Source organism: Aquarana catesbeiana, linkage group LG01 (genome assembly GCF_042186555.1).
Source record: "Aquarana catesbeiana isolate 2022-GZ linkage group LG01, ASM4218655v1, whole genome shotgun sequence".
NCBI lineage: Eukaryota > Metazoa > Chordata > Amphibia > Anura > Ranidae > Aquarana > Aquarana catesbeiana.
The window spans coordinates 653,189,639-653,213,373 of record NC_133324.1 but is presented as its reverse complement, the minus strand read 5'-3'; the positions used below and the strand labels follow the sequence as shown (position 1 = coordinate 653,213,373).

General features: G+C 39.4%; 1 protein-coding gene across 2 annotated transcripts in view; it reads right to left on the bottom strand.

Annotated features, from left to right (window-relative positions):
- Window positions 1-214: 214 nt before the first annotated feature.
- Window positions 215-23,735, bottom strand: part of MTTP (microsomal triglyceride transfer protein) — a 107,670-nt gene continuing 84,149 nt past the window's right edge. For both annotated transcript variants that reach the window (XM_073601433.1, XM_073601424.1), the window contains exons 14-20: window positions 21,719-21,930; window positions 19,305-19,402; window positions 17,689-17,810; window positions 14,618-14,845; window positions 9,206-9,330; window positions 6,840-7,010; window positions 215-2,587 (exon numbers count right to left, since the gene is read on the bottom strand). In XM_073601433.1, the coding sequence (XP_073457534.1) occupies window positions 2,422-2,587; window positions 6,840-7,010; window positions 9,206-9,330; window positions 14,618-14,845; window positions 17,689-17,810; window positions 19,305-19,402; window positions 21,719-21,930 (1,122 nt within the window). In that variant the 3' untranslated portion in view covers window positions 215-2,421. The remainder of the gene's footprint in view (window positions 2,588-6,839; window positions 7,011-9,205; window positions 9,331-14,617; window positions 14,846-17,688; window positions 17,811-19,304; window positions 19,403-21,718; window positions 21,931-23,735) is intronic.

The following is a 23,735-nucleotide window of genomic DNA, read 5'->3' as shown; positions in this document are numbered from 1 at the left end:
CCAATATAACCATTGATTAGACAGTGGACTGACATTTTTATTGTTATCCAAACTATTATTCATTATTGCATTAAAATTACCCCCCATTTACCACCCTGGGTAACCTTACCAACAAACTGAAAACATAAATGTGAAGGTGTATCAGCTAACTTCACAGAGGTTATTATCTAAATGATTTTGTACCAGGAACTAGGATGAAAAAGAGAGTCAGAAACATTTTACAAGTTAATTTATTTTCAAGTTTTCGTTTATGTTAAACTTAGGAAGGTATGTGTTTCTGTTGCAGCGATCCAAATTGCTAATACAGTAATAAACTGCATGCAAATAATTTATTAATGTACATGGTGTATACATAGATACAACAATGTGGCTGGGTACATGTAAAATATTTGCTGTTACTCTATTATAAATAAATCTGTTACTGAGTTAAGACTAAAGCGTAACACATTCAAACATATTAAACACTTACTACAGACCAGTTAATATATAGTATGTCATTTGAACAAAATTCACTTCATAAAGTTTTGGGTGATGACATTGGCGTACCTGATACATACTTTTTTTTAATACTAGTGACTAAAGCTGGCCATAGATGGGCCAAAGAAAAAAACAAACGGATTTCTCCTTCCACTCAAGGGAGGTGGATAAAGGAACCTCCCCTGCTGAGACAGTGTATTCTGACAGCAAGACTCACCACTGCGTCAGAATACACATTCGTTTTCCAACGGTCTTGTTTGTCAAAAGTCTAACGATTGACTTCTGTCAAACAGGCATTCCCACACATGGATTGAACTTTGTCCGGTCCCTGCTGAACTGGCCACATTTTAATCCATCTATGGCTAGCTTAAGTTGACTATTTTTATTAGGATGTATTCAGTTTCATAAAACTAATATATCCAGTAGGAATATGATTATGTGGTATGTACATTTTTATAAGGTCTTTGATTTTTTAAAGAGCAAAGATTGTATTATATAAAGCACATTTCCTAATAACATTACAGAGGAAATCCAGTACACACTCAAAGCTTAGACTGCCATTTGCAGGAACCCAATGGTTTGTGAGCCTCACCTTTTACTGGTGCCACTGCACTAGCTACAACAGGCCCATAGAGCAGGGAACAGCAAACTTCTGCATCGAATCAGCATTTAAACTGCATTAACATTTTGTGATTTCATACTAAATATGGCTGCTCTAAATAAACCAATTTAATCAAAAAAGAACCAAAATTTTTATCATAACAACATTACAATAGTTAAAGTGATACTAAAGGTAATTTGCTGGTGTTAAAAATAAAAAAAGAGGTTATACTTACTTGCTCTGTGCAACGATATTAAACAGAGCAGTCCCTTAAGTCCTCTTTGGCGATCCCCTACCGACGATGTCCACTTCTTCTTCCTCTATGTGCCCCCTTAGCAAGCCATGTGCTATGAGGGCACTCGTGTGCCGCTCCCAATCCGTGCTGTGTGCGTCAATAGACAGCACTGGTATGCCACGCACCGGCTTTCTCCTTACAGGAGTTTGACTATCAAAACCGGTAAGCCATTCCCCAGCTTTCTCCTCACAAGAGTTTGACTGACAGCAGCTTGAGCCTCTCACTGGCCTCAGTGCCTCTTGAGAGGCCAGGAAAAGGAGATCGGGGCTACTTCCGGGAGTGCACTGGATCAGTGAGAGAAGTCAGGTAAGTGTTAGGGGTAGGTGGGGGGTAGGGTAGGCAGTGGGGAGTTTTTTTTACCTAAATGCAGGGAACACATTAAGGTAAAAAATATTTTGATTTTGAACCACTTTAATGTTTATTAGGAAGGCAGAATAACTAAGCTTCTGAAAATCGGTTATCTTTAGACTGATTAGGAAGTATCCTTTATTGTCTTCTGTAAACTTAAAGGATGAATCTAATTAGTTGCCATTAGTTTTACTTGCACATCCCTTTTGCTTATTGTGCCCCAGTATTTGTAAGGGCAACTAAATCTTTACAATGCCAGGAGTAAAATGGTCACTTGTAAATGTCACAACCAATGTTTCTACTGCAGGGAGCAAGTCAGTTGAGTACTGCCCGTGATGCTTTTTTATTTCCACTAACAGTTACATTTTCAGGGCTAGCTTTGAAGCCCAAGGCTGAAGCTTAGGCTTAGAAGAAAGCATGTTGTGACAATTTAGCCGTTAATGCAAATAAAAAAGGTATCACAGCTCAGCTGTAATGCACTAATATGGCTACAGTATTGCAGGGAATAAACACAGAACACTCACTACAATTTTAGTGCACATCGTAACCGTTAACAATTTCTTTATTGTTTAACACTTTACAAATGACTTAAATACATGTAAATATGTAAACTTGATGTATGCACTAAACACATACAGTACATACACAACCCTCCAGTGAGAGCCACTGGTTCAGCAAAATGGAATGTATCTGGTAACCTTCAGAACCAGCTGTCTGAGGAATCTTGCTCTGCAAAAACTTCTCTGCACATGTTGGAGTTCTCTTGATGAAGAGGAAGCTCAGAACCTGCAACATTATGTACTTTTCCTTTCCGAGACACATACGATTTACCGCAGGGTAGTCTTTCGTATTTTGTGACATACCGCCTGCAAATTGGTATCAATTATATAATCACTCATTCAAAATATGGGACAATAAAAGATTATTAATTTCATAACTGCACATCTAATACATTTCATGACTGAAGAAGCCGTATTCGTTTGAATTAGCAGCATTCCCCTGCTACTAGAAATGTTATGTCATGCACTATAAAGCTGAACTCTGTTTAAAGTCCAAAGTTGCAATTTCTGTGGGGCTTCTCCCATGCTGCAAGGATTAAATACTTGTTTTTTGTTTAGGGGTGCCATAAATAGCAATCTTGTCTACCTTATCCTTCATTTGCCCAGCAGCCCGCGCTCTCCTCTTCTCTCTGATGCTTCAGGTAGACAGGCCCTCTGCATCCTCTCTTAGGCCCCTTTCACACTTATACGACTTCAAAGGCGCACAATTTTACCGCGATTTCACGGCCGCTATTTTGCTGCGATTTGGGAGCAGTGCTACTTTGTACGACTTTGCCACAACTTTGGCATTAACCATTCTCAGCTTGTGCTTACAAAGTAAGGTACGATTTGCATGCTACTTGAGGGTTTAACATTGAGGTCTATGGACATCAACTCGCATGGAAGTTGGACCAAAGTAGTGCAGGGACTACTTTGAAGTCAGCACGACTTAAAGTCGTGCCAATATGAATGGTAGTCATTGAAAATCATGGAGAATGACTTGTCATACGATTTTGCAGGAAAAAATCGCGGGACAAGTCGTATAAGTGTGAAAGGGGCCTTACAATGCAGGAATTATGGTTCTGCATTGTGTGTGATGACATCAGAGTGCCAGCAATTTACAGAGCATTGAAGAGAAGCAGCTGTGGGGACCAGTCATGCAGCTGGGAGGAAACTTGCGTAGGTGAGGAATAAGGTAAGTATGACTGGTGTTTATGATCCCCTAGACAAACAGAAGCATGTAAATGTTCTGTGTGGTAATGCCCCACTGCAAGGGTAACTTTTGATTTTGTTGGATGTGTAACAGCATGTAGTATGCACAGTGATATACTAGAGTCTGTGTGTTTATATATAGTATCTCAGAAAAGTGAGTACACCCCTCACATTTTTGTAAATATTTTATTAAATGTTTTTATGTGACAACACTGAAGAAATTACACTTTGCTACAATGTAAAGTATTGAGTGTACCGCTTGTATAACAGTGTACATTTGCTGTCTCCTCAAAATAACTCAACACACAGCCATTAATGTCTAAACTGCTGGCAACAAAAGTGAGTACACCCCTAAGTGAAAATGTCCAAATTGGGCCCAAAGTGTCAATATTTTGTGTGGCCACCATTATTTTCCAGCACTGCCTTAACCCTCCTGTGCATGGAGTTCACCAGAGCTTCACAAGTTGCCCCTGGAGTCCTCTTCCACTCCTCCATGACAACATCACGGAGCTGGTGGATGTTAGAGACCTTGCGCTCCTCCACCTTCAGTTTGAGGATGCCCCACAGATGCTCAATAGTATTTAGGTCTGGAGACATGCTTGGCCAGTCCATTGCCTTTACCCTCAGCTTCTTTAGTAAGGCAGTGCTCATCTTGAAGGTGTGTTTGGGGTCATTATGATGTTGGAATACTGCCCTGCCGCCCAGTCTCCAAAGGGAGGGGATCATGCTCTGCTTCAGTATGTCACAGTACATGTTGGCATTCATGGTTCCCTCAATGAACTGTAGCTCCCTAGTGCCAACAGCACTCATGCAGCCCCAGACCATAACACTCCCACCACCATGCTTGACCATAGGCAAGACACATGTCTTTGTACTCCTCAACTGGTTGCCGCCACACACGCTTGACACCATCTGAACCAAAAACGTTTATCTTGGTTTCATCAGACCACAGGATATGGTTCCAGTAATCTATATCCTTAGTCTGCTTGTCTTCAGCAAACTGTTTGCAGGCTTTCTTGGGCATCATCTTTATAAGAGGCTTCCTTCTGGGACGACAGCCATGCAGACCAATTTGATGCAGTGTATGGCGTATGGTCTGAGCACTGACAGGCTGACCCCCCACCCCTTCAACCTCTGCAGCAATGCTGGCAGGACTCATACGTCTAATTCCCAAAGACGATCTCTGGATATGACGCTGAGCATGTGCACTCAACTTCTTTGGTTGAGCATAGCAAGGCCTGTTCTGAGTGGAACCTGTCCTGTTAAGCTGCTGTACGGTCTTGGCCACCGTGCTGCAGCTCAGTTTCAGGGTCTTGGAAATCTTCTTATAGCCTAGGCCATCTTTATGTAGAGCAACAATTCTTTTTTTAGATCCTCAGAGTTATTTGCCATGAGGTGCCATGTTGAACTTCCAGTGACCAGTATCAGTGAGAGCGATAACACCAAATTTAACACACCTGCTCCCCATTCACACCTGAGATCTTGTAACACTAACATGACAACGGGGAGGGAAAATGGCTAATTGGGCCCAATTTGGACATTTTCACTTAGGGGTGTACTCACTTTTGTTGCCAGCGGTTTAGACATTAATGGCTGTGTGCTGAGTAATTTTGAGGGGACAGAAAACTTACACTGTTATACAAGCTGTACACTTACTAATATACATTGTAGCAAAGTGTAATTTCTTGTTGTCGTGTTGTCAAATGAAAAAATATAATAAAATATTTACAAAAATGTGAGGGGTGTTCTCACTTTTGTGAGATACTATATGCTTGTATATTCTGCACAGGAAATATTTTTTTTCTCTCTGTTTTCTCCTGTAATGCTGTTCTCCCACACATATATGCTGTTCTCCCGTGCAAGTAAAGCTTAATTCTATATTCCTCAAGAGCTCAGTGTCTCATCTTACCACATATCCAACAGATTTTACGTGAAGTTCAGCTTTAAAGCATCACTGTTGCTAAAATAAATATCTAAAATAAAGTGTTTTCTGCAAAAAAGACAGAAAACACTCAACTCTCCTGCTTCCCATACTGCCGATTCTCGCTGTAGTGAGGAGAAACCTGGGCTGCAGATTCCTCAGAATCTGACATTTTCGAAACTGTCAACTTCTTGGTTTTCCCACTGCGTACCGCAGGACTCATAGGACACGCAAGACCGCAATGATATAGAGGCCAGTGTACTAAACCACAGCCAGCCAGCTGAAGACCAGGGATGTAACACTACAATTGTTGCATTCTGAAGATTGTTCAGTCAGGGGTTTATCTTCACTACAGCGGAGATCAGAGGGATACAGTGTCAGCAGCGGAAAAGGTAGGTATTTATATAATATAAGAAATGTATTAATTAATATAAGACATTTATTATATTAACAGAGTAACTTTACAAGACTGGAAGAATTATGTACACGAGGTCAAATGTAAGGGTGCATTCATGCTTGAGAATCCACATGCAATTAGAACCTCGGCGGGGGTTCCTATGATTAGCAGCGAGAGGCAGCCCCATTGAAAGCAATGGGAGGCTGCTGGCTCTTGCAGCTAACTGCAGCCATTCGCTTGTAATCTCTCATGCAGCAATCACATGCGAGTGATTTGCCCTGGGGTGCCTCTCACAGCTAGTCATGGGAACCACCAATGAGGTTCTCACATCTAATCGCATGTGGGTGTACTCGCAAGCATGAATTCACCCCAATGCCCTGCACACGATCGGATTTTCCGACAACAAAACCGTGGATTTTCTTCCGAAGGATGTTGGGCCAAACTTGTCTTGCATACACACTGTCACACAAAATGTTGTCGGAAAATCTGAACGTCAAGAACGCGGTTATGTACATTACGTACGATGAGCTGAAAAAAAGGAAGTTCAATAGCCAGTTCAATAGCCTTCTGCATGATTCAGAGCATGCGTGAAATTTTGTGCGACGGACTTGTGTACACACGATCAGACTTTCTGACAACAAGTTTTGTTGTCGGAAAATTTAAGAACCTGCTCTCAAACATTTGTGTGCGGAAATTCCGACAGCAAAAGTTTGATGGAGCATACACACAATCGGACTTTCCGACAATGAGTTCATATCGAACATTTCCTGTCGGAAATTCCGATCGTGTGTACGCGGCATTACACTTAACCTTGTATACATAATTCTTACAGTCTTGTAAAGTTGCCTTAAAGTTACTCTGTTACTAAAATAAATGTCTTATTATTAATTAATGTCTTATTATAAATACTTACCTTTTCAGCTGTGAATCCTGTGAACGCACCCTGGATAACATTTCTATCTATCTATCTATCTATCTATCTATCTATCTATCTATCTATCTATCTATCTATCTATCTATCTATCTATTATTAGAAAGTAAAATATTACCTGAATGGGAATGTTCCTTTATCCATTTGCATACACACCAAAAATGGATATGATGAAAACTTCACTGTTGTAATAAAATTAAAGGAAGACTCAGTTTCCAAGCGGGTTTCCATGCCAGCATTTGCAAACCCTGAATCAACAGTAATGTTGCCTGTGATGACTATAGCCCCACTGTAGGAACATAAACATGGTTGATTAGTGTTGAAGGAAATCTGAAAATATGGCAAGGTGTCATGAATAAACAACAGCCTTGTCTTCATAAACACACAAAACATAGTTATTTAAAAAAATGATCAGCTCATCCAAAACTGCTGATGGAGAACTTTACATGGCATAAAACGTATCTGACGTAACAACAGAGCTGAAGTAGAGGTACCCTGTGGAGTCTGCAATTACCTGTGTAGGTCTTCAGATTTATCCCTGTGTCTAGGTTGTACACAGGAACATGACTTCTAGCCAAGATTAAGCCTACTACCTATAGTATTCAAGATATTTCCCCTGTCATTCATCTGCCTAAATGCCAGAACTTGGGTGGTTATAACCTATTTGTCCCGAGGATCACTGCAATCAGTAGGTAGAAAGAGAGGGAATCTAAAGTTGTCACCAGAACCTGAGTAAGAGGGATGTCTTCCAATGGATACACCTGTTTTGGTGATAACTGGTAGAGGAAGGATTTTCCCTCATTTTGAGAAGATTGATGTTCACTTCCTGTTGTGTTTCCTGAGTCAGGAAATGCAGGGAAATACGCATTAAGGAGAAACAACAGTTCTATCCTCTCTCTTGTTTATCCAAAAAAGGCTAAGAAGTCAGAGGTACTTAATAAAATGTAGGGTTACTTAGTGGGGGCCGATGCTCCTGTTCATGGTTGTGCTTCTGATGAAGGTTTCTTGCTAAATTGAACGGCTATATGATTTACCAAATTTAGAACAACTGGCCAGGACAACATACAAGCATTCTCTAATCCAAAGCATGAGTCCCATGAGACTGGTGCCAAGATGAAATTGAGCCATCCATGTGCCAAGCAGACCAGAGGAAAAAAGGAAACTTCCACACACTGATGGCGTTTGAATAAATACGGTTTAATTGATCACCACCCATCTAACACATTTACCACACTGGGCTTTGTCATAGAGATGGTAAGTGAGTACAACTAGGTAATACTTAATCCATATGCACTTACACCAATGTTTCAAAATCTTAACATAATCACAAGATTCTATGCATTATGTTCCTAAGTGTAAAGTCTTGATTATCTCTGCATCATTAGTGTGCGGCTGTTTCGTTTTTCACAAATGACCAGGAGGCTGGAAAGGCTGTGTTGTCTTTTTGCCCCATAAGGGAAGCCTTTGCATACATATCTAAATGCGACAGTGTCACTGATGGCTTAACAATGAGCATTTAATGAATAAGCATATATTCAAAGTTCAGCAGCAGTAATGACCATCAAGAAATCAGGTTTAAAGGATATCAAAACCCAATAACCAAAATTCAATACATTTCATCTCTCAAGGCTTTAGTACAGAAGGTTGATCTTGGCAATACTGCAGTGTCCTTGAATCTTTTGCATCTTTTTTGTGAATTAAACTGAACGCAAAAAACATTTTATCTTCCTTCTGAGCTTTCATCTGTAAGCGACAAATTCTTCCACCCCCAATGTAATGGAGATGAAGAGAGGAAGATGTGTTTGTAAATCAGAAAGGTAACCTGTGTCACAGCTATGTCTCCCTCCATAGATACAGTGTAGTGAAAAAATGTAACTGCCCTTGGATAGAAAGTATGTTATTGCAATTGCTAGGTGAAACTAGAGGGAAAATCTGAAAAAAGAAAACGAATGCAACCACAACACACCTAAGGACTGAAAAATTGTAATAAAGGTAATTTCTGTTTTTGGGTTTAGATTTGCTTTAATGTTCCAGGTCACATAATTCCATAGCTCATAAGGTTGATAAAAATACACAAGTTCAACTTATAAATGTTCTCCAATATAACTGACACAAAATTGAACTGAGTTATATGTAACTGCAGAGTTATTTAGGAGTATTATTTAATACAGTTTTATAAACTGTGTCCAAGAAATTAGGCACATGAGCACATAGGCCTTTGCTTGGTGAGGCTAAAATGCAATGTATAAAGAACGCTACTCCATTACAGCAAGTCAGCATCATTTCTCATTGTCCCAACTACTCTGAATTGATTAAATGTTTTACTGGTTAATTTCTTTCAATACACAACTGCACTTTTCTCTGATTTGTTAAATAAGACCGATGGCTTTTTCGCAATGTTATGCCTATTAAAAAAAAAAATGTATGCTTTGGAATTCAGGCAGATATCTGTTTTATACTGAGCATGATAACAGGGTATCTTACCGGTTATTAACACTGGTTTTGGATTCTCGATACCACAGGCTGAAATCCATTCCCCCTGAGATATCAATGGCCAGTCCACCCTGGAACTCTACACTGGCCTGTAGCCCAGACTGCAGCTGAATAGTCTAAGAAAGTAATAGCACAGTGTCAGTATTATTGGGAAAGATGGGGGAGGGAATCTTAAACTTGTTACTATAATATTGCAAAATACTGCTCATATTTCACAAAAAAATCAATGTGCTGATCATCTATATTTCTTCTACTGCACAAACACACTGAAAAAAACAATGTTCCTAATACCTGACATGTATTACTGCAACTATGTGCATCTATTCATTCTGCAATTCCACATGGACAACATGAACACTCTGCAATATGTTTGTCATTATATTCAGCCTTATTTCATCTAAGAAAATATTTTAGGCCTGATTCACACCTATGCATTTTTAGTGCTTTTTACATTTTGCAGATTTGCACTACAGTCCATTTAACACGGTTTCCTATGGAACATGTTCTGTAGTGCCAATCTGCAAAATGAAAAAGGCACTAAAAATGCATAGGTGTGAATCAGGCCTCAGGCTGGTTTCCCCACATCCAATTCACATGACATGCGAGTGTGACCGGATGATTCACAGCTATGCAGGTTTGCGTTTTTCAATACACATTTTTGATCCATTGAAGTCTATAGAACCAAAAACCAGAAAAAAAATCCCTGGTCCTTTCCATAAAATGCACAGATGTGAACTACATTCATAGGAAACCATGTTAAATGGAATGTAGTATATTTCTGCAAAACTGAAAACACACTAAAAAATGTATAGGTGTGAACCAGGTCTTAAGCATATATTTATAACTGCAGGGATTAAAAAACAAACTTTGGGATTTAAAAAAAAATAGCTGAGAGACACCCATTCTAAGGCTTCAAAGAGAACTAAAAAAGAATAATAAACTGACGAGCGGGACAACCTTGTGGACCATACCTCTACCTTTCAACCCTTTTTCTTCTTTCTCTTTCCTTTTCTCCACCTTACGATTAAAGCTCATTATCAGAATTTATTTGACCTATATACACTCTACTTGTAAACAATATGTATAGTAGGTATAAATCATTTAAATACCTACAAAAGTAACTAAGGAAATGATATATATCTTTAATTTAGGTTTACGTGAACCCAATGTTTAATATTTGAAATTTCATGATATTTACCTATATAAACCCTACTGTAAAACAATGAGCTTACTTTATAGATCCTTGTAATCTTACTTTATATATCTTTATAACATTGTATACTCAATAAACTTCTTTTGACAAGGAAAAAAAAATAGCTGTGGCTGGGCTATTGTTGAAATCTGCAACATTTACATTTTTGTGCATATTCTTTTGTACCCTATGGATGAGAATGTAAACAAGGCTTCTCCGATTTAATAATGCTGTCTAGATGTTGATTTCAGAATTTGTTTTAACGGCTCGATGGAGGTTGTATGTAATGTGGGCCAAACGCACAAAAGGAAAGCATTAACATTATATGTTGGGGTCTGCATGGCTGTAACTGAGCCATTGGCTATAGAATTCAAGAACTGCATATGGTACACAACATACAAAGCTGGATTAAAATTAATGAGGAATGTGAAAAACAGTGATAGTTTCCTTGATTTAAGAAGTTGCGTGGATGCAAGGTCCATGATGAACTATGAGAGACAACAGGTTTAATTCACAAAGCTTTAACACCAGCCTAAGGCTGTTTTTAGCCATGTTATTGTAGTTTTTGAATTTTACTGTGCTCAACTGAAAATACCTTTATTTACAGTAAGTTTCCTTATCCTTGTGTGTTAGCTTTGTGAATTGAGCTTAATGTCTGCACGTACATATATAAAGTGACATTGGGACACCTTTTGTTATATGTTGGATGGTTTCAGTTAGAGGAATAAAGGTTTCAATGAAAACATTTGATTGTGTTTATAGTTTAAAGTAATATTAGACTAAAGTAAAGTTTTAAGTTATATAGTATAGTGACACACAACTTTTACCTTCTTTTGTCTGCATCTGTCAGATCTCATTAAATGTTGTGGTATAATGACTTTAAGGCTGGATTCACATCTATGCATTTTTAGTGCTTTTTGCATTTTGCAGATTTGCACTACAGAACGTGTTCCATAGGAAACCATGATAAATTGACTGTAGTGCAAATCTGCAATATGCAAAAAGCACTAATGCACAGGTGTGAATCCAGCCTAAGGCTGGGTTCACATATGTGTGGCCTCAGGTTTGTGCCTGGGGTTCGGTGCATGTCTGTTCACTGGTTCAGGTGCGATTGAGGTCTGAATTTTTGCCTAAATTCACACCTTAACCGGACCCAAACATGCACAGGACCCTATTGCAATCTGCCCTGCGGCCACCCCAAACCTGTGTGAACTGGCTCCATTGAGGCCTGGTTCACACCTATGCATTTTTTAGTGAATTTTCAGTTTTGCAGCAACACACTACATTCTATTTAACATGGTTTCCTACGGATGTAGTTCACATCTGTACATTTTATGGAAAGGGCCAGGGACTTTTTTCTGGTTTTTGGTTCCAAAGACTTCAATGGATCAAAAGCGTGTATTGAAAAACGCAAAATGCACCTGCAATATGCAAACTGCAACCTGCATTGGTGTGGATCAGGCCTAAGGCTGGATTCACACCTATGCATTTTTAGTGCTTTTTGCATTTTGCAGATGTGCACTACAGAACTTGTTCCATAGGAAACCATGTTAAATGGACTGTAGTGCAAATCTGCAAAAAGCACTAAAAATGCATAGGTGTGAATCAGGCCCAAATGTCCATAAATTGCTATAATTGCTTTGATATAATGGATTATCTCTTGGTTACTCACTATAAACCTCAGTTTACACAAGACTGGGGCCATGACTTCCTGGGGCCATCAGCCTTTGTTCCAAAGAAATACTTTTCATAGTCCCAATCTGCACACATTTCTCCAATGCCTAAGAGTAAAACTGAGCACATGGATATGGTTAGCATGCCAGAGAATGCTATGGAACAGTTTCACTGGGGACAGCCAGTTAACTCCAAAAGATTATTTTTATTAAAAGCGTATATTTTGCTGGACCTGATAACTCCATGTTATAGTTAGGGACAAAGTTCAGGTTTGCCACCATAGTTTAAAACAAATATTGCACGTTCAAGATTTTTAGATTGGAAAAATATTTTTAAATCATAACGCACCGCATGTTTTTTAACCTGTGTCCAGAAAGCTGAGAAGGGGCAGTAAGTGGGCTTTTGTTTAAGCACTTCACTTTAAAAAAGTTGGGGGGGATCCATAGTAGTGCATTTCACCTATTGCAGGGAAAGCATAGATAAAGCTGATAAATGTTATCAGATAGGAAACTCTAATTTAATTCTGATTGCAAGTTCTTACAACTCATTTGCTGTCCTTTTTTGTTTTTAAAACTATTTTTTTTTGTTTTTGTATATTATTTAATTCCTTATTTTAATTCATTTGAAGTTTATTTGAGGTCATTTTATTTGTAGTTGATTTAAAAAAAGGGCCTTTTATTTCAGGGGGTGGTATTTTGGGATTCATTCATTTGGGGAGGGGTATATTTTTTATTCTAATTGGAGCTACCTTCTGTCAGCAACATGCTGCTAGGCTTGAAAGAAAAGAAAGCAAAGTGCAAAAACAGTGTGCAGTTAAACCACCTAATATTATAATATTCACTTTACTGAACCCCTTATCCCTATAAAATAAATAAAAGGAATACTGCTGGCCAGTTTTACACTTCTGTGTCTTAATTCTTGTAGTAGAACCCCAGCCTGTGCCTTTCTCTAGTAAATTTGGGCCTAGCTTTGCTTCTTAAAGTTGTCCTGCTGATGGCTAAGTTTACACTACTGTATTATCTGAGGCATCCTAATTCTTGTAAGAAAATACTAGCCTGTATTCCTTGTCTATAGTACATTTTGAACTTTGATCACTAGTTAAAAAAAATCCTGCTACTTGCCAATTGTACACTGCTGTATCATGTGTTGTATGTTAATTCTTCTGGTTGCTTTATGCAGAGCCAAACTAAACTGTAAAAAAAAAATTAATTCCACAGCCAGCTCAGTGTATGCTGTAAAAATTGTATTGCATACCACGTAAAGCTTTAAGGCATCCCCCAAGCATGTTATTTTAAAGATGTGTGTATTTTCAATGTTGCCCTTGAAGCCGTATAAAAAACCTTCTCTCTGCTGTATGCTATCTTTTTTTTCACATTGATACATGTTCACCATGACAATGCCCAGCTTTCCATACCTTTTTTTTTTTACAGGTGTTTGCCTATTAGCCCTAGAAATGGTAAGAATTTAACAACAGGATTTGCCTCCTATAGACTTCAGTGAATTTGCCAAACTTTGCACAAGACTGGCCAAACCCTTAGCAGATTAAACCCAGGCAAATTTGCCGATTAATAGTTATGAATGGTTCATCTAATACTCAATCAACTGAATGACACACCTGGAACTGATATGTTACACTAGGCAGACCCCTAGCAGGCCAAAGTTTGTGTACACCAAGTAAGCAAAAGCTGTCTATCTCTGACCTATAGTAAAGCTTTGCCATAACTGCCCCCACCCTCTAGACCTGCAGGAAGGTGGTGTTTGCTATGGAGCCAGTGAGCAGTTTTTCCACAACTGATGAAATGTAATCAGACCCTGAGGGCTGTGTTTAAAAAATATTGCCCTACAGTATGCCCCTACCGAGGCTTAATGCTGGCTATGCATGGCTTCAATTTTGGCTGATTACTATTAAATCAGCTCAAATGTGAGCCTAAAGTGACCATTGATGACTAAAAAAAATCAAAGAATCTGGGCGGAAAATTGTCTTCAAGGAGATGCAGTCAATGTTTGTATATTCCAACAGCCACAATTTTAAGCCTTCTTGAAAATTTTATTTACCACACTGCCTCATTCATCAGTGCAGTTTGGCATCTTCACCTTGGGCACTGAATGACCTTGTCCTAGCACTAGATACAGCACTAAAATATCTTTTATGGAATAGAAAACTAGTGTGGCTGATGTGGGCTGCTTAATAAAATAACTAAGGCGATAATCATAATAATACAATTCCACCTCAAATATATTTGACAGACTGCAGGTCAGGGTTGCTGGAGTGGTGATATGCAATACTGTGAGGTGTTGTGTGAGCTAATGTGAGATGTAGAGTGAAAACACGTATGCTTGCAAAACCTAGGCATGTGTGAAGGGGGATAGCATTATGGAATGCAGTATGAGATGACATTTAGTAAGTGCTGGAAATGTATACTTAATCATCAGTGTGTAGGTATAGAAATAACACAGATGTATTACAAGTTTTTTCACACTTAGAACTTAGACATATACACAAAAATTAAGTAATGCAAATTTGTGTGCATTATTACCTCAGAATGGTCTGTTAGAAGCACCAGTCCTTTCACTACATTTATTGGGTCACCGGTTGCTGAAAACATTTTTGACATTAAATCACTATAACCCTGGAAAAAGGTTACAGGGCGAAGCTGGACATCAAACAAGATGGCTGACATTCCGGCAAAGGACTCCAAGTCTTCCTCTCCTTCATCAGCAGTTGCAGCTATTAGCGATTCAAGTCCTTGTGCTTCAATAACAACCTATAATAAAATAAATAGTATTGGGCTGAAAAATATTATAATAGTATTTGATGTAGGATTGACTAACAGTGCGGAATACTCTATCACAATTCTGCATGATCATAACAGTGAACATGTAAAGTAATTTACGTGGCTTATTACTAGTGCATGTATGAAGAACATGCATGTGGTTTCAGCAGCTAATTGGATGATATCCTGAACATAGAGAATTCCTATATCTGGCCACTGTCAAAAACTTTCATAATATCATTTAAATCCTAATGCCGCGTACACACGGTCGGACTTTTCGTCTACAAAAGTCCGACAGCCTGTCCGACAGACTTCCGACGTACCTTCGGCGGACTTGCGGCAGACTTTCTTACGAACGGACTTGCCTACACACGACCACACAAAAGTCCGACGGATTCGTACGTGATGACGTACACCGGACTAAAATAAGGAAGTTCATAGCCAGTAGCCAATAGCTGCCCTAGCATGGGTTTTTGTCCGTCGGACTAGCACACAGACGAGCGGATTTCGGGGTCCGTCGTACTTACGACGTAAAGATTTGAAGCATGTTTCAAATCTAAAGTCCGTCGGATTTGAGGCTAAAAAAGTCCGTTGAAAGTCCGGAGAAGCCCACACACGATCGGATTACCAGCCAGCTTTAGTCCGTCAGCGTCCGTTGGACTTTTGTAGACGAAAAGTCCGACCGTGTGTACGCGGCATTAGCCTTTATTATGATACCATATTTCCCTTTACTAAAGGGCTAGACCAACCACAAGTGATATTTCAAAGTTTCCAAAGATGCTAAAGAGTTAAACCACCTGATAATATTGTACTGTATATCTCTCTGCAACTCTGTAGGTATGATCTCTGCACTTGATCTTGGTCTGCATACCTGCTGTGGTCATTATAAGGATGCCCCAGTCTCCTTGTTGGATGTTCTATGTATTTCATTTTCAAAAAAATGCCATAGGAAGGTCTGGAATCCACAACAAAGGGCATCAACCCCCCCAAAAAAAAACAAAAAACAGAGTGGGCAGGAGGAGAGTCAGGAATTATTGTAGGGCGATTGTCATGGTTATGCAGTAATCTTTCTCTTTCTGCTTACCTCTCCTCATGTGTTCAGACTAAGAGGCCAGCCACTCTCACCTGGCTGTTTTTATAACCTCTCCTTTAAGCATGGCCCCACCCCAGGCCCTATCAGGGAACCCTATATTAACCTGTGCACTGCAAGTAAACGGTGCTGATCAACCATTGTGTATTCATTGTGTGTTTGGCTTCCTGTTTCCTGCTTGCCGTGTGCTCTTTGTTTGTCTCTGTTACCGACCTTGTCGTGTTCCTGACTATTCCTGTCTGCTTGTGACCCTGACCTTTTGGCGTGTCCCCGACTATCCCTGTTTGCCTGTGACCCTGAACCTTTGGCATGTACTCTGTTGTTCCTGTCTGCTAGTCGCCCTGACTTCTGCCTTATCCCTTTACTATCCTTGCTGCTCCAGCCTGCTGCTTCCTTCTCCTGTAGTCTACCGTGAGCGTGGGCTGTAAGACCCTAGGGGCCGTGACCTGGAGCCAGACTGCAGCGCAGTCCATCCTCACCACTAGAGGCTCTGGTGAACACCTGCTGGCTCTTAGACTCCGCGCCCTGGGCAATCTATGCTCTAGCTCCCACTGGGATCTGTGTTAGTGATCCAGTAGGCCTGCTTCCTGAACCTCCCTGGGTACTATACGCAGCAGTCAGTCCTAGGGTCCACTATCTTAGCGGTGCACTTCCGACTCCTACGGAGTGCATCTGTCACCTGGTCTCAGGTGACCTGACAGCGATCTTGCTGCTAGAGTACACAAGACATATAACGAATCAGGCAGTGACTCAGACCAATATGTTTAATCTATAACTAAAATATAACTTTTGAGAGGACTAACCAGAGACTGTAGAATTTCAGAACTTACTTTTTACAGTACTTAACTTTTTCCCCTCAGGGGCTTATGCATTCTAAAGGTAATCAATTATTCAGTGCACCTTGCTTTATGATGCAGGTAGTATGCAAGAAGCATGATGCAAGAAGGTAAGTAAGGCAGATTCATAACAACTAGAGAAAAGATAATGAGCACAAAAGTAGATATGTTGACCATAACAACCAGACAGAATTCTTGTTTTATTTTCCCTTACGAAATTGGTTATACTTAATTGGCTGCTACTGACAACAGACCTTAATATTGGTCTTATTTCCCTTTCTTCAGTTTTACTAAATTAGCCCCAATGCATATTTATGTTCTGTGGACCACTTTGAGATGCAGTATATTCATTTTCTTTTCCACCAGCTTTTTTACTTTTTTTTGTTTGAGTTGCTTTCATAGTGTTAAGAAAACTTTTATACAAATTAAAGCACCCACAATATGTAAATGGAAGTAAATACACAGGAAAGGGTCTTGATCCATTCATGGACCACAATTCTGTTTAGCATTGGTTCTGTATTGTTATGATAGACCTAAGAATTACCTACATTGGCCAAGATTTTCAATACAGTCACCTTAAAGGGTCCACTGTGTGCAGAATATAAATATTAATTTGTAGTAAAAACAGGATAAATAAAAAAATAAAAAGCAAGGGAAGCCATCTGTTATATTACACAGGTGTATTTCCTTCTGTTATTCTCCTGTTACACATACAGTTCTCAAGGTCCTGGGATGCATTTCAGCTGTTGAGGTGCTAATTTAGCATGAAATATAACATGTCAGGCAACACATCTTGAAGGAAGTTCTCAGTCTTCAGGACAAGGCCTAAAGGACACCACACAGAATCAGCAAGCATACTTACCAGGGTATTTGTAGTTGATAATTAAATTGTTTATGCTCCTAATTACCTGAATGGCATGCAGTTCTGTATTTTTGGAATAGGCAAAGGTATCCATGTTGCTTCTTCTTAGGATGCCTGAACCAGAGTAGAGGATGTCAAGACTATATGTTGCCGAGGAGTCAGGGCCACCTGAATGAATGAGGATATTTATTTAGAAGCTACCAAAATTAAAAGCTAATAAGCAACATTAAAATTAACATATTCCATTTATATATATATATATATATATATATATATATATATATATATATATATACACACATATACTTACCATTATATTATATTATTAAATGATTATTTAGATCAATTACAAGATAATTTTTTAATAATTACCAATTACGAAATTATACTTTCATGTGTCCACAGACTTTTTAATACAGAGTGCTTTGTACAATACTGTACAACATGTTGGAAAGAGTACTTTTGAGAGTGTTATCTTTGGCAGCGATAAATGCAGCACTACCAGTTTAATAAACTAGGGATGATGGCCATTGAATAGTTCAACAAACGCTTCAACAACCAGATAACCACTATTAAAGCCATGAATAAGATGGCATTTGGTGCAAGATAACAATTCCTTCCCCTTCCTCCAAGAAACCTTTCCAGTTCTATTGGTGATCTGTTAAATATGGAAGCATATGCAAAGCTAGGATTAGGTAAGCAACTTGCAACACATGTGGAATACATTGTAATACTGGTGCTGCCTTTCTTGGTCCTTATTCACAGATAAGTAGAAGGGTTGAATTTTATTATGAGGACCAGAATGGGTTGATTCCACATCACTAAGGTGGTTTCTATGAAAAATAACTGTGGTAAAAGTTCTTCAGTTATATAATTCATAATCTAGATCCGGGGTCTCCAAACTTTCCAAAGGGCCAGTTTATTGTCCTTCACGCTTTAAGCGGGCTGAACTGTGGCCAGTGGGAGTAGAAAATGCCCAAACGTCATGATTGGTTTAAGTGAGAGGAATATTGCCCCATTGTTGGTATCAGTAGAAGAAATGCTGCCATATCATTTGTGTCAGTGGAAGGAATAGTGTCCCAAGGGCTGGATGAAGGCAGGCAAAGGGCCATATCTGCCCCCTGGGCTGTAGTTTGGAGACCACTGATCTAGAGCCACAGTTAAGCAGGTTATATGAAAATGTAAATACTTTTAAATGCCCTTATATGCCCAAATACCCAAAATATGTTGCTGAAAATATGTTGTATGAACATATTACCATTAAAGTGTACCCAAAAACAAAAGCTTATTATATTGCAACTTACAAGTTCTTAGATGTGGTGTCTGTATTAGTTTTTTTTCAGAATGTTTTTATTTTATTTACACCTGGTGATCCTACCAGTAACACACATCCTACCCTATGGTGACAACACCCACCCACTGTACAGTACCTATGGAGGAGTAGCATTGGCCCCGTAGGACAGGAAGTGTGTTGTCAGTTCACTACAGGAAGTTAGAAGCTTATTGGATTTCTTCCAGGATCAAAATATATTTTCTCTACTTGCAGTGGGGGAAATGTGCATGCAGTTGGGGAAATGTGCATGCAATGGGGAGATGTGCTGATTTTTTTTGCCAATCCACACAATTTAAAAAAAAGGCACCAAAGTTAAAAATGACACATACGTGTTATATATCCAGAATAGGCAGATGAGGAGCCAGGTTTTGAGAAGCGGTCATAGTTATGAATTTTCATATCCTTCAAAACTTCACGAATAAGTTTACTAAAAGAAAACAATAAGTCAGCTCAGAATGTGCAAGCAATTCCATTATATAATAAGGAACTTTAAACATCCTTTAAAAATTAGGTTTTACAGCATTTCATGTGTTACTTTAATTGGTCTACTGGTAATTCTTCCAACTTCAAAGAGTGATCCCTTCAAGATGGGGTTACTGGATCAGAAAAGAGGCTATAAAACTCAAACGTTGCATCAATGTAACTAGAGGATTAAACAGAAATCTAAATAGGGAAGCACAAACTCTTAAAATCCAAACTTGTGGTTCTACAGTCCTTGTTAAAGACCAAAACTATAAAAGCCAGGGTCGGTTTACACTAGAATGCGCCTTATCTGCACCGCAGGGAACACGTTGCCCATGTGATCTGCATGCAGGTGACAATGTATTGTTAACGGTACCGCAGTACCATGCAGTTTGGTGTGGTGCGTTTTGAAAAAGTAGTGCGAGCACTCAATATCTAATTCAAGTAACAGAAAAAAAATGACACAAAAAAAAAAGGGTTGGGCGAGCAGGACTTTTTCCAAGGTCCAGTGTGCTTTGCAGCCCATTCTAATTAATGGGCTGTCATAATGCAGCGCACCAGTGTGAACCGACCTTAGGTCAATGAAGTGGGTTTAGAATCAAAAATCAAAATATGCCAATCCTATCCAGGCTTACTGAAAGTGTATGTAATCCCTAAAAATACATTCACCAATAAAAAAATGAAAACATTTTGTTTTATCTGTTCAGTTAGTGCAAACACATGAAATTCATAGCTGTCCTGTGTCTTTTTAAGTTAAAAATAACAAACATGTTATACTTACCTGCTCTGTGTAATGGTTTTGCACAGAGCAGCCCCTATCCTCTGCTCGGGTCCTTATTTGGTGCTCCTGGCTTCTCCCTCCTGTTGAGTGCCCCCACAGCAAGCACATTGCTATGGGGGCACCTGAGCCGAGTCGCAGCTCCCTGTGTCCAATCAGAAATGAAGCCATGGCCTGGTCCCACCACCTTTCTCTCCACATTTGCTGACTGACTTTAATTGACAACAGCGGTAACCAATGGCCCCACGCTGCTGTCTCAGCCGATGAGGAGGGGACTCCCGGGCAGCCGAGACGCTCCTGCAACATCGCTGGATCTAGATGGGCTCAGTTAAGTATTAGGGGGCTGAGGGGAGATGCTGCACATAGAATGCATTAAGATAAAAACCTTCTGCCACCACTTTAATGACTAAGTACAATTTTGCAACTTTGGCATGTGTTAGTAAAACCGTACAACTACTTTGTGCATCCAGGTGAATTATACCTTGTTTTTTTCTTGACAAATGGGGCTTTCATTTGGGGGTAAATGGTAATGGATATCTCCTGTTTTTTTTATTATCATAATAGGAATAAAAGTGATACAAAAAAAAAAAAAGAAAGGGACAGTTTAAAAAAAAAAAAAAAAAAAGTAAATAAAAAGTAAAATAAATAATAAGAAAAAAATTTGTTAAAGCGCCCCATCCCTCCGAGCTCACGCACAGAAGCGAATGCATACATTCACAAGTCGTGCCTGCATATGTAAACGATATTCAAAACACACATGTGCGTTATCATCGTGATGGTTACAGTAAGAGTAATAATTATAATTGTAATAATTGTAGCGTAAAGACCTCCTCTGTAACTCTAAACAGGCAACCTGTAAAAAAATGTAAAACGTTGCCTATGGAGATTTTTAAGTACTGAAGTTTGTCGCCATTCCACGAGCGTGCACAATTTTAAAGAAAGACATGTTAGGTCAACCTAACATCGTCTTTCACATTATACAAAAAATTGGGCTTACTTTACTGTTGTGGTTTTTTTTTAACCCATTAAAGTGTATTTTAAAAAAATGCGTTTGAAAGACCGATGTGCAAGTACAATGTGACATAAAATATTGCAATGACTGCCATTTCATTCTCTAAGTTCGCTGCTAAATATATATATAAAATATTTGGGGGTTATAAGTAATTTTCTAGTAAAAAATACCGATTTTTACTTGTAAACAACAAATGTCAGAAAAAGGCCTATGTGTTGTTAGAGTGATTTGTGTAGTCAGTCCACAACAGCACTTAGTAGCTGTGCATTTCTGGCACATCAACAGGTATTTTTCTGTATTTGCACAATCTTTAAAGGGATACAACATAGGGAAATGTGCATGTATTGCAAAGATGTATTTTTTTAAAATTTTGCTCTGACATACAATCTATTAAAGTAGTACAAAATGCAATAATCCATAGCAACTAAGCCTGAATAATCATCAATGCCTATGCTAGCATTGATCCATTGCTTCCCTGTGGTCTTTGGTACCTGGCAGGCATCTGGAAATGAAGGATATCTTGGAACACAGAGAGCATGTACTTGTTCATTTCTAGTGGAAGTTGGCCAATAGAAAGAAGTAGGTTTTTTACTTCCATGTATGTAGGGTTGCTGTTCAGTATTATATTTGCTGCAGATGTCCTCACTGTCTTTTCATGTATTCTATAATTCTGGTGGTAGATGCGATTCATTACTTTTTTTACCTAATTTAGAAAAAGAAAATATGTGCAATAGATAAGAATGTAGTAATTGTTTCATACACTTAAAGATGATTGTACTGTGTACGCTGTGCTCAAAAAGGCAAGCAGAGGACAAGGAACTAGTTAGTCACCAGTGTTGCCTGGGCTCTCCTTGCAACTGAATCTTTTCCTCTTTATTGGCTTATTATGCATTGTTCCACACCATGTCTCCTTGTGAAAGTGACAATCTCATGAGCAGAGGGCTTTGCATTCTCATGCCTTTCTGATGACTGTTGATCTAATGACTGGTTGGGTAATATTTAAGATCATCAGGGAAGGTGGAAGAAACACAATTCCAAGAAATGGAAGAAAAGGGACATCCTTATCTCGCAGGTCCTCAGGTACAACTTCTTCACCAGCTAGACCAAGAAATGAAGTTGAAAGAGGAACCAGAGCAGGTACCTCTCCAATAGGGTCCTGCCTCTTTCAGGGAAAAAAAAGGACTATTGCGGTACCATGAGAAAAAAAAACCTTGTTTAAAAATACATAATTTTATTTCAAAAATAATAATGATAAAAAGTCCTGTGAAGGACATGTATTGTACATATTCATGATTTAACATACACAAACAATAATAATTGTTTACAGCATTGTTGATACTAATTTGGTATATTTAATGCCCACACAGATTCATGGACAGAGGTTATATAATGTGATACTTGCAGACGTGACCTCTACAGTTTCGCGGTCACAGCCGCTTCTTCAGGAGGCGTCTGATAGTATATAGTCTATAAGGAAACACAGTACAGTATCAACATGACAAGTAAAAATACATAAATAATTTGCAAGGGATACACAATTGATATTGGAGAACATACTCTGAATTTTAAAATTGCACTCACCAAATTATAACCTTGAAGGTTCTCTGGAGCGATACTGTGAGACGCCCTCAAGAGGCGTTCTCCCGGGGGCGGGCCAGGGAGGCAGATTGGGGTAGTACTATTGTAAAAAATTCAATAGGGTAAAATCTTTTTTGTATATAGTATGTTCTATTTAGAAAATCACCCGGGAGTGCCAAAATTAAAGTGAGGGAAGGTAAAAACAGGGGGAATAAAGTAACCAAGAATCAAAGCCAAGACGGGTGGGTGGGAAAAAAGGGGAGAAAAAAAGGGGGGGGGGAAGGGGGGAAAAGAGGGGAGGAAGGGAGGGAGAAGAAGGGAGGAAAAGAGGGAGAAAGGAGAAAAGGGGGGGAGGGATGGGACAGGATAAGAGAGGGGGGAGGGGTGGAGGGGGGGGGTTTGGGTTGTTGGGGAGGAGAGAGAGGGGGGGGGGAAAGACAGAGAGGAAAGGAAGGGGGGGGGGAAAAGGAGGGACAAGGAGGGGAAAGAGAAAGGTAATGGAAGGAAAGGAGGGGAAGAGAGAAGGGAGGAGGGGGAGGGGAAGGAAAAAAAGGGGGAAAAAAAGGAAGGGAAAAAGAGGGGGATGGGGAAGAGGGGAAGGGGGGGGGAAGGGGGGAAAAAAGGAAATTGGTAGAAAGGAAAAAGGGTGGAGGGGGGGGGGAAGAAAGAGGGAGTGGAGTGAAGCAGATGTCCCAATGTACCTAATAAGGGAGATAAGAAGCACACAGAGCTGACGAAAAGAAAATTTATGATGGCAAGGAAATTTTTACCTATCGTAGCTGTAGTAAATGCGCATGCGCACAGTGGAGGACCGGACCTGGAAGTAATCGCGGCGGCTGTTTCCGCCGTTGAACTTCCGGGTTGGAGGCATTTAAGATGCCCAGATTCAGCTGCCTACCGTCTCAGGCGGACACCCAGTACTTGACTGAC